Source organism: Seriola aureovittata, chromosome 6 (assembly GCF_021018895.1).
Source record: "Seriola aureovittata isolate HTS-2021-v1 ecotype China chromosome 6, ASM2101889v1, whole genome shotgun sequence".
In the NCBI taxonomy this organism is placed as follows: domain Eukaryota; kingdom Metazoa; phylum Chordata; class Actinopteri; order Carangiformes; family Carangidae; genus Seriola; species Seriola aureovittata.
This window is the reverse complement of record NC_079369.1, coordinates 13138293-13150062: the sequence shown is the minus strand read 5'-3', so window position 1 is coordinate 13150062 and position 11770 is coordinate 13138293. Positions and strand designations below refer to the sequence as shown.

The 11770-nt window shown below is 42.0% G+C and overlaps 1 protein-coding gene across 2 annotated transcripts; it reads right to left on the bottom strand.

The window, feature by feature from the left end:
• Positions 1-55: 55 nt before the first annotated feature.
• Positions 56-8694, bottom strand: tab3 (TGF-beta activated kinase 1 (MAP3K7) binding protein 3). 2 transcript variants are annotated; one of them, XM_056379039.1, is made up of 7 exons: positions 8504-8690; positions 7628-7799; positions 6088-7357; positions 5063-5223; positions 4476-4569; positions 1408-1491; positions 56-951 (listed from the first exon to the last, which is right to left on the bottom strand). In XM_056379039.1, the coding sequence occupies exons 2-7, from the start codon at positions 7727-7729 to the stop codon at positions 806-808; spliced, it is 1857 nt and encodes a 618-aa protein (XP_056235014.1). In that variant the 5' UTR covers positions 7730-7799; positions 8504-8690; the 3' UTR covers positions 56-805. The 2 variants fall into 2 exon arrangements, with proteins under 2 accessions (XP_056235014.1, XP_056235015.1); XM_056379040.1 differs by lacking the exons at positions 56-951; positions 1408-1491 and adding an exon at positions 1507-4381 and having other exon boundaries at positions 8504-8694.
• Between the last annotated feature and the right edge of the window lie 3076 nt (positions 8695-11770).

Sequence of the window (11770 nt, the reverse complement as noted above, 5' to 3'; positions counted from 1 at the left end):
TTTGGGAAAAAGGAGCGTATGTGAATTGTGACAAACTATGCTCACATGCTAGCTGTGCATGGTCAAGTCACATAGAATCAGCTCCTTTATTAAGTACAGCAAGTTGAGGCATTTGCACAGGAAATCGACATCTTTTGAACACATAATACAGGGTGGCATAATATGCATAAAAGTACCAGGAATATACTTGTATGCAAGTCTCTTTAGTGTTCTTCTTTCAGTGAAATGAGCTCTAATACAGAGCCAGATACAGTGTACAGTCTACATTTCGCATTAGTCAGAACTTATATACCATTGCTTTCACTGTTCCACTGTCAGAGAGGGAGTTACAGGTCCTGGGTTAAAGTGGAAGTTCCTCCATTTTCAGTTCAGGAATGGGCGCAGTTGTGTAAACAGGGCAGTCACTCATTCTGCGTGGAATGTTCGCTAGGTAAACCATAGCTCCTCCTCAAACCTCAATTGCTTTGACCTTTCTGAAGCCCCGTCCCAACCACTGCCAGAGTCGCAGCATGTCACTCCCTCTTTTATACATTTGCCATGAGAAGAGTCTCCAACTGTCCAGGAAAAGATTCATCATCCGCCAACAGAAAAAAGGGTCAAAGTGCACAAGAGTAGTGGATGGGAACAGGACAAGTCGGCAGAAAGGGATAGTGGCTCTTCCTCAGCAGGTAAGAGGGGCTTATATATTGATTGACAGGGGAAGACCTCTAGACAGATTCTGCAGATTCTGGAGGGGTGTGGCTTATAGTATCCAAGGATTCGCGAGGGATGGGGCAGGGGTGGGCAATACAGCACAGAGCTAAGCTCAGGTGTAGCGCGGCATCTCGCACTGTTCACAGCGGTTGAGTGCAGGGTGGTTGAGGAAGGTGCAGCTTTCACAGTTCCACTGGGCGCCTTCAAAGTCCTCATCCCTCTGAGGCCCTGGCACTGGCTTGGAGCTCTGCTCCCCTTCTGACAAAAACACAAAGAAGCAGGACAAGAAAAAGACCGTTTACTTGTACGATAAAGAGCATAACGTAACAACAATTTAAGTGTCATCAACTCAGGGCTGGAATTAACCATGGCTGTCACTCAACAAATATGTGTGAGGCACGCATTCAAGCATCAACCATTCAAGTATAAATGTTGATAGACATGTGCATTCACTTAATAGTGAGGTTTCTCATCTAGTTTCCATGCCAACAGATTTGTGGAGGCCAACACAGACCAAAGTCAGTTAAGCTTTTATTCTTGGTTTTCAAACAAAAATGTCCCAAATCTTCAATGTGCTGGAACTAAAATCTGTATCTTGGCAACAGTATTAACATATGATCCTACCCTGAAGAACAGGTATTTTTCTTCCTTTACACATCCTGAAAATATCTCAAGACTCATGTTTATGCCCTGAAAATGGCTTTGGATAATCACCTTTCCTTCCAGGTTTAGGCGGAACAACTGGACCAGGCTCAATGTTGTCATAAAAGTTGTTGATTGCTTTTGGGTCAAACTTCCCTGTGGAGGAAAGCAGAAATCAGATACTGAGGTTTGTTTAGAAGTGCCCATCCCAGCCAGAAATCCAGCTTCACTCTTCGGGCCTCCTGACAAGCTGTTGTGTTCAGAAATACAAAAGCAGCCTCCTCATTCATTGTCACGCACATTACCAAGGCAAAAAACAGAATGCAGGGTCAAAAAAGCTGAACCTAGCTAAATTTTTACAGCAACATAATGAAACATCGTCTGGCTACGCACTATATTGGCCAATCAAATTTATGCAAGTGCACACACATTCCTGTTAGACCAATTTGTAACATGAACAACGTAATTCTGGTGTTTACATCAGGATCATCATGACGGGGAGATAAAAATGATTATTGCAGTAAAAACTGAGCCTGACTGAGTTGTAAAACCCTGTCTCTATGTGTTATAAACTGCGGTGAAATGTTTTGGCATCGAAAAGTTCATAGTTCCATTGGTCAAACTGACCGTCCTGGATTGTATTTAATCATCTCACTGGCACCTGAAGCAACATGCCCCAACCAACTCAGTCCTTCTTGCGTTTTTTCCCCCCCAGTACTGCTGCTACAATAAATAAGCCAACTCAAACACAATTCACACATTTACAGGATTTTACCAGAAGGTGGCGCCTTATTTTTTCTTCACTTGACATAAGAGACACCGTATAAGTTCACTTTCTAGAGTGCTCATATAAACAGAGATGCTTTTTCCAAATATGATTTATGAAACAATTATCAACATTAGATTTTATTGTCTGCTTAGAGTAGACTACGCAGTTTTAGCACTAAGCAGAAATATAAGACTGCTACAGGCTTATACTCAGATGTTAACTTGACTTATCGATTTATTTTTGCAATCGGATTGAACTTTCTGCAAACAAAGTTCTCTCGGTAAACAGGCTGTTTTGAGATACCGTATATAAGGTGCTCCCCTGGAAATATTTTTATCGCCAAGCTCCATTGCTTCATGTTGTGACAAACAAATAAAAACTCAGCTAGGTTGGGTCAGCTACGGTAGAGCACAGTCCCCTGGCACATACGCTAAGCACGCTCTCATGCACACCCTGACTAACAGATAACTCAAAGATTACTCAAGGTGGCAACTATTAGCCTACTGTAGTTTAAGTTACTGTGCAACAGTGCAATAAAAAGTAAAAGGCCAATAAGTACATTATCAAACCTGTTCAACAAGCATTTTTTTTTTTACCGTTTTGTCCGCAGTGTCCCAGCATGCTTTACACAACCACAGCGCAGTAGTTGAGCTAATAGCGTCTTGTTATGAAGAAGCTAAAACGAAAGTTGTCTGTACGTCGTCTAACGGATTATCTCAGTTTTCCACAAATCTTAAACTGAGTTACTGACTGAGACAAAGCAGCCCGTCCTCTCTCTACCAGCAGCAGAGGGAGGACGACAGGGGACAGAAGGAAGGACTAATACTTACTGATGTCTGTGTTTGTCATTCTCTCTAAACTTTAGATAATATCAGATGTATTATTTATTTTACTGACATTTTAGATTTCTTTCCAGTAAGATATTGAGTTTATAGAGTTGCTGTTAACATCACTGTTGCAGCTCTAGAAATGGTATTTAGTTGTATTTATAACATAAAACAGTTCTAATCCTGTTTTATTTAGGCTATAGGTTGACAAACTTGATTTTATGTTTATGTGAAATAAACAGTAAGATAATTTTCTTGCTCACAGCTTTTTAATTAGTTAGCCACAATTCTAGCATGGCTTGTAAGTGGAAGGCAGCTAACAAGCTGTTAACATATAGCATTATAATCATTCTGCCTAAATGACATAATGGTAAATATATCCACTCGCATCAGTCCAGTTACAGTCAGTGCATTGCAAATACTCACAACTTTGACCAAAGTTATTTACACTGGTAGTTTGTCTCAAAATTTTAAAACTGAATCACAACACCTTTTCAGAATTAACAAAAACCTTGATAATTAATGTCTGACCATCACATTTCAAAACAGCTGGCTAGAACTGGTTATATGAGAGGGAATATTATTAGACCAGCAGAAAAATACTTGACATAAACAATGACAATGAATGACAGTGAAAGCTGATTCAGACAGTCCCCATCCTCCCTCAATAACTAAATGAAAAGGATACTTATTAAAAATCTTTGCTCATGCGTTTGTAAAAACAACAACAACAACAACAACAACAATAATAATCATCATAATAATACAATACTGCCCAATACATCGTTATCAGATTTATCAAATATCAAAATTGGTATCATCCTGAAAAATCCTGTACCGGTTGGGCTCTAATCCAAACAATACACATCACCAGAAATATGCCATCCCAACCATGAAGCCTGACGTGGCAGCATCATGCTGTGGGGATGCTTCTCTACAGAAGGCCCTGCAAAGCGTGTTAAGGTAGAGGGTCAGATAAACACAGTAAAGTACAAATAAATCCCGGAGGAAACCCTGCTGCAGTCTGCAAGACAACCGTGACTTGGGAAGGGATTTGTTTTCCAAAAAGACCACAGCCCAAATGTTCAGTGGCACTGGGCTAATTGCAAGTAAATTGGTCACACTCTGGATCCTGCTGCCATTTACAGTGTTTCAGCATCTAACTTCACCACACCAGGTAAATAGATAAACCATCGCAACTAATTTCCACAGTGTGGTTAGGGGCATTTCGAGGCAGTACTGTTATCAATTACGTAATCGACAGGGATCACGTACCAGCCAAACACTGTGCACAGACCCAATGAGGGTCAACCATGGATCAGCCTGTGTCCTGTCACAGACCAGCCGGTCATGTTAGAATGCTGCATCTGTATGCAGTGAGATGGAGCCCCATCCATCACTTTGGACCCGACTCTGTCTGCTTCTGGGCTTGGCTCTTTCAAGATCAATGCTTTCAAATAAATCAGAGGAACACTTCAAAGGTTTCTGTAGGAATGTGCATTTCTGTGTGTTCATGTGGCGCGTGTGTGTGTGTTTATGTATACCTCTAGACTGCAGTAGATCTGTCTCCTTCAGGGTACAGTCGATATCAATCTGAAGCTGTCTGTTCAGACTCCGCAATCGGGTCATCTCTTCAGGCTGCAGTCAGTGCAAACACGCAACCCAGTTAGATTACACAAAAACAGACCACCAAACATTCCCAACTGCCCCTTTCAAACTTCTTATCGGTAAGAAATCAATTTGTATAATACAATAATGCAATTTGCCTTATTATTACTTTTATGGCTACATTTTCCCTGCATCTGGACAACTGAATTTGATTGTTTGTAATGTTAACTTTAATCCTTCTCTGCTTTTTGAAATGGCTGTGAAGTCCAAAGGCTGATGCAAACTCAGACTGTCAATTGCAATGTACCTGCTAGACCCTCCTGAGCCTCCATGACAGATGAAGACAAAGTCTAAAATATTCCCCTGAGCTGATAAAATCATTCATCATTCCACAGTCTGTGGTTGTACATTATCTATTGTGAGCATCTCAAAATGTATAAAAAGCTTTGTGGTGACATAAAATTTGCAAATGCGTAACTAGCAACAATGTACTGGTGAGTCAATGTACATGCTCAGTCCTTACTCTGGGTATAAGACTGGTCGAATTGACTCGTCGAAAGCGTCTTTGAAGGGCATCGTATTCCATGTTGTTGACATCAGCCTTGAGCTGCTCTAGTTTCTGCTTCTCCAGCATCAACTCCTTCATTAGACGCTCCATCCTGGCCCGCTGGTGGAGCAGGAGAGCTGGAGGGAAACGCACCAAGAATACGTGAGATTCAAGAGTAAATAATAAAATTTTATATAAAACCATATCTCACTTTAGTGCTCTGTTAATGCTCTTCATCAATTTACAAACCACTGACATTAAAAGGTACACAAGCTGGACAAAAACATCTCATGAAAAAACACTAAAAAGGCAGTAACAAAGACAGACCTTGAAACAAAAGATAAACTTGCATCATGTTGGTTTTACAAAAACTCTTACAATCACCACTTTAACAATATGTAGCACAAGACAACAAAAATAGTTAAAGAGGACAGACACAAAGCAGTCACACTGCCTACATAATTTATATGGCTGAGTATAGGAAATTGTTCCACTTATGCCAAGACAGCAGCTTAACACCACAAAATGATAATCATTTACCTCTTATTCAACAGGTATTTGTCAGTTTCAAATAAAAAGATGCCAATTTAAAATGTAACAAAGTTGCAATTATTAAAAAAGTTTACAGCGTAACCCTTTAAATCACTTGAGTGAAAACTACTGTAAACATGGGGACAGAGAGAGGGCTACAAAAAGCAACAAATGCATCCTGCTGGAATGAAACCGGGATGTTGCTGTTACATAGAAAACGTATCAAACACCAAGATACAAAATTATCATCAAATTCCAAATTGAAACACATTGATAAACTCTGTTCAACAGGGGTTTCATGAACACAACTACGAAGTTAAATGTCTTCTATCAGCTATAATCAGGCTAAATGCTGGCCTAGTCTTTATTTTCATCAGCACAGCCCCAAACACACATCAAACATCGACTCCAACTGGAGAACATTAGTGACACACACATGCAGGGTAATAGAAAAAACAGGAATCCCTTACCTTGTGTGTAGGCATAGTCATCAGAGCCTGAGCTTGAACGTCGGGGCATTTGGTGAAACTGACTGGCAATGTTCCCTGGTAGAGCGGAGATGGGTAAAATGGGTGCAGGGGCAGCACTGTGCTCTCCTTGGTCTACTATGTTGAGAAGAGACTCAGCTTCGGCCACAGGAGGTGAGCTGGGCGGCCTCTGGGCCTGACCTCCAGGGGACACTTTGATTTTGAAAGTGTAGGCTGATTGGCCTGGTTGAGGAGAGGAGGCAGGCCGAGGCCTTGTGGCGCCCTGGTGCTGCAGGTACATCCCAGGGTGAAAGGCTGCAGGGCCTGGAGGTCCACTCATAGTGATGCCCCTCGAAGGGGAGCTGGGCGAGGGGCTGGTGGGCATGTAAAGCGCTCCTTGGGGGTGAGGGGTGTGCACAGGTGAGTTGCTGCGTGGTCTTGGACCCTCCAGGGTAATTTCTATCTGGTTCTTTAGGGAGCTTTTTGTGTGGTAGGGTCTGTAAACAGCTGGCTGTTGCTGGGGTTGTTGCTGGTGATGGTAGGGCATGCTGGGAATGGTTGGGGAGCTAATAGGAAGGAAGACATATTGCTGGTGCTGGGGTTGTGGCTGGGGCTGTGGCTGGGGCTGTGGCTGGGGCTGGACCTGATGCTGTGGGGAGCTGTAAGGTGAGCCATATGTGGGAGTACTGTAGGGGGACTGCTGATGCTGATAGACAGCCGCTCCTGAAGATGACCAAGGCGCTGGCTGTGGGCTCTGGGAGGGTGAGGGTCGAATATACAGGGTGGTGTTGGTGCTGTTAGCGTAGTGCCCAGGAGGAATCTGCAGAGCCTGTGGGACAGTAGGTATACTTTGTGAGAGTGTGACTGTTATAGGGTTCATAGTATAACGTGGGACAGGGGAGTATGTGGGAGACATGCCCTGCATTGAGGGTGGAGGAGTGGGAGTGCTGGCCGAGCGACTCTGATCGTTCATAAAGAAAGGATTGTAACCCGGGGAGGGGGCCATGGTGGCAGGGGCTGACAGGGGCTCAGGGTAGCTGGGCCGCTGGGGTTCGATGTGACTGTCACTAGTGCTGTGCACTAGAGAGCGCCCTACTCCTGCTGCTCCTCCATTTGCCTTGCTTGCCTCTGAGCCTGGGTAGCCCAGGCTAATGTGTAGCATGTGGTTTCGGCTCAGTCGTCCCTCCTCTGGACTGTGATGGAACTCTCCATACAGGTATCTATTACTCTCCTGAGCCAGCAGGTGGCAGCAGAGATCCAGGTTGTTGTTGTTCTGAGACAGAAAAAGAAAGGTCTCAGGCATGCAGTTTGGATCAGTGGGAGTGTTTAAGTGCTTAATTACTAATTTTACTTCCTTACTGTCCAGTATACATCATAAGGGACAATACTAGAAGCGGTGATAGAGTAGCACAGAAATAGCAGGATATCATACAATAAAACAACCTTCTACCCAAGTGGTTATCACACTGTCACAAATTTTCAACATTCTCCAAACAGCTTTTTAAGCATATGCAGGAATATGTATGTTTATTAATGTGAATACCTGCAGAAGGCACTGTGACACTACCCCTTCTGGGATCTCTGGGAAACGCTGCTTGAGGTCCTGCAGGATGTGGTAGTCGAGCTGAGAGCCTCCCTGCGCCATCCTGAGCCAACACAGAGAGTCAACGAGCCCAAAGCTGCAGTTGCGGAAATACCCGATCTCGTCTCATCCCCTGAAGGTGCAGAAATGACAGACAAATCTGAAGACAAAAAGATGTCAGGGGAATGCTTGTAATAATCCCATTAGCACTGTTGGCCTGCAAAATGTCTGTCACACACCCTATGTGTCAGCAGTAATTCCAGTCAATATTTCAATTAAATACTAATTGTGCGGCATGTCAACCTGAGTTTTCATAAAGAGCATAATTTATTCACCAAGAGAGGCGAAATGGCATACAATACAATACACAACCACAAAGAAAACACGCCAGCGTCACTGATATTCATTCACATTAGCACACGGTTGCTAGCAAGGTGCCTGTCAGTCTGTTGTTGTTTGTTTAGCCATACTATTGCACCAAGCAACGACGACATACCATCGCTAGCTAGCAGGCTAGTTAACAGCATCAGTTAGCCTCCGTGCATCACTCAGACAAACAAACAAGCCGGTATACTGCGAGGCTACTACAGCAAACAACATTACCACCGCTGGGAGATTGTCCAATGTCACCTGTGACTAATTCAGCAAGACAATCCCCTAAACAAGTTTAAATAAGATTAACTCAATTCGTCAACTGCCTGCCAGCTAACTTTGCTAATGCTAGCCATAGCTCGGTCCTGTTGGCTGGTCAGCTGTCAAGCCTGGGTGTTGATGGATTAGCTAGCTAGCCATGCTAAAGTCAGCGAGCTTTAGCGCGAACCTCTTGATAAAACTCACCATATGTTAAGCGTCTCCCTCATGGCTCAGACCATAGCTGAGTCTCTAGGAGAGTTGAGATATGTCTGAAATGGCGCGCCGAGGTTTGTCAATTTTTTTGTTTTGGCTAAATAACTTGTAGTTTCGCATTCCAGCGTCAGGCCCCCGCCGCGGAACTGCACACAGACAGGCTGTCTATCGCGATAATGTCAGATTTTCCCGGACCAGGAAGTTGTTCAAATCGGACGAATTGACGCTGTGCGTGCTCCGCCGTGCCCCACTGATAATCGTAAGGCAGAAATCCATTCAGTTTTTACAGATTTTCATTCAATGGCCACAAATTTCGCTTTTAAAAGTTGCTTATTACCTAAAATCCTGCGTGATTCAACAAACTATAGGTCTTTCTTTTGTTCAGCCAATACCAGTTCCAATACCAGAAAATGTATTAAATATTATATTTCAAACATCATTAATATTGTAATTGGGTTGAGTCCCTTAACACTCCCTGGTGCAGATTGGAGGCGCTCTCTTACCTCATCTTCCCTCTCTGCCTGTAGCATACTCTTCTGTGCCTATGAAAATCAAACATGTCCTGCACTTACCAAACTATATTAACCGTTTTCATTTCATCACTTATATTCAACTTACTTTCATTGGTACAGAAAATGTATTAAGATATTTCAGTATTTGCATGAGGATACTGTCCTCTAATGTCCTCTAGTTTTTCTTACTCATTATCCACATTTGGACTGCAATCTCATCTTTTCAGATATTTTCAAATGAGACACTGTACTTCCACCATTTTTCCTGTTTATTAACAGTTTATATGTCGCTTATGAAATCCAAAGATTTAAAGTAAGGCATTATCATATCCAGTTAAGATGCATAAACAGGTGAAATAAAACATATCTAAAATAATGTAAAAACAAACTAATTTAGAAGCAAATACATAGACTAATTATGCTATTGGCTACACACTTCAAAACTAACTGGAAGTTGGCAATAGTGATCACCTATGATTTTTTTTTTGTGTACATTGTTCTATGAGGAAGGAACTCAAACATTCACACTGTGTTACTGAGCCAGAGCATGAAATAAGAGAATGAGCTCTGTTTCCCAGTCTCGAAGAGAGGCCTAACCAGCTCTTGCTATGTGTTGCCCCAACAATATCACATGCCATATTTCAGACGCTTGTGTGAGTGTGCAGCCTACATAAGAAACAGAAAAGATCAGTCATCTGATCTAAATTCATTTTGCATGACTTGATAATTGGTTCTGGTGTGCTGACATGATCTGAGGCCACAATGTAAATATGTGTAAACAATGTAGAAGGAAAAACAGGCTTTGTAATCTCTGATAGAATAAGGAACTGTGTTACACAACCACCATTTACTCCCTTATTAAGTTCGTGTTTCCATGTTTCAGTCTACTTTTATCTGCAAAGAGCCTTTGAGCTAAAGCATACAGACATGAAATATTGAATGTACATCAGTGACTCAAGTGCATAATGACTTATGTCATAGTTATGAGAAATTTCATCATTATGAGATCTTGATCTCTCATGTAGACTAAAGGGAATTGGAAGGCTTCGGAACTTGCCTGATCATCAGGTTTTTAAGATTTTGTCAGTGTCAAAGTAATTCAGTGAAGCTGTGAGGACATCCAATAAGCAAAAATCAACTGTTAAAAGCACATTCGGCCTCCCTTTCCAAAAGATAAACAAAATAGGCTATGGGCTCTTTTCTTGTAAAAGTTTACTCACACAAGTGAAGACTTTTAACCTGTAATGTTGTAACTGTTTTCACTAGGGGGCAGTGAGAGATCCATGAATTCTGCACAAGCACTCACACCTCAGTGTTAATAACAGGAAGGAACTTGGGTGGTATCTGTAAAGGAAACGGCCTTATGGTTTAATTGAACAATTGAGGAGGCAAAATGTATCCTTCCTCATGATGATGACAGGAAAAAACAGTCAAACAAAACGCCTGTATAAGAGATCAGAGCATGGTACCAAGTATAGACTGGTGCACAATCATATGTCTTCTTCAATCCAGTGGCTGGTGTTGTGAGATTGAGTTTGATTGAGAGATTGTGAGACTGTGGCCAGTCATGGATAGTAGCACTGTCAACAACCCAGTCATAAAGAGTTATGTCTGATTTAGGAATGCCTGTTAACTGATAGGGCTCAAATTAACTTTGGGCTGTTTCAGACCACATCTTACCTGTGGATGGAATAGTTATTTTCAAAGACAATCTTGCAGTGTATTGTTACCAGATTTTAAATGATTATATTATATAAATTATATCAGTCCCTTTTCACATTTTTGCATATAGTACTGAATTTAATTACATTACCTGTTCTCTTAAAATTTCATGTTGAAAAAAGCACTCACTTGTAAAAGTTAGCTTTGTCTTTAAAGCAGCCTGGTAAGAGTGTGGCTTGCTCTGCCCACAGTCAGCACCTGTTCTGTGGTAGAGTTGCTTTTTTCCCTCATGACAGCTGAGAACTCAGTGGTCACAGCTGGGAAATTATGACATTACTTTCTACTCATGTAGTTCAAGACAGAAATGGTTCAATTGCAAACCTTGTAGAGATAAATTCTGCAGTATCTCTACATTGATTAGTTCAAAAGAAATGGCACTGTATGCTGAGAACTTGATTGTCTTCTGCAAAACAGCGAAACTTATCTGTGTAGTTTTTAGCTTGCAGCATTTTGGCCAGTTAATTCAGCAGCAACAAATTTCACCTCAGTCAACCCTGTACAACTGGAAAAAAGACAGAGACGCCATTAGTTCATCAGAGTGCACCAGAGTTCATCACCTATGTGGTCTGCTAACACTCTTGTCTGGTTAGCACATGCAAACCCACAGCAAGAACACAGCAGAGCGTCCCGACATCTCTTCAGCCTTCAGATCATCTTACAGATCAGTACAGTTGTCTGTCTTAAGAGACTGTTATCCATGAACAGCAGACTATACTGCAGCTCAGTGGCATTCCTCTATTTTCTTTAAAAACTCACTTCAACAACACCAGTATCCCTATAGGCACCCAGGCAAGGTCAAGACATGACTGACACGATTGAGTTCCAGCAGAATATACTGTATGTTAGACATTAATGAAGAAGGTTTCTCATGTTTTGGTGGACAGGAACCTGTAGTGTGTCCTAGTTGTCTTGTTTTTTTTACACAGTGTTTCAGATAGTGGAGGGGGAGGCTTAAAATCTTGGATGATTTGTCGACAGTTTGTGTGGTTGGTGAAAGTGGTAGGGGAGACACTGTTCATAGAAT

What these genes read in the sequence shown, in the direction of transcription:
- tab3 (XM_056379039.1), bottom strand. Translation starts at nt 7,729, where the DNA reads ATGGCGCAGGGAGGCTCTCAGCTCGACTACCACATCCTGCAGGACCTC. An exon ending in CGACCAGTCTTATACCCAGA is followed by an intron (nt 4,570 to 5,062) that starts GTAAGGACTGAG and finishes CACTGACTGCAG; the next exon opens with CCTGAAGAGATGACCCGATT. An exon ending in AGATCTACTGCAGTCTAGAG is followed by an intron (nt 1,492 to 4,475) that starts GTATACATAAAC and finishes TTTCCTCCACAG; the next exon opens with GGAAGTTTGACCCAAAAGCA.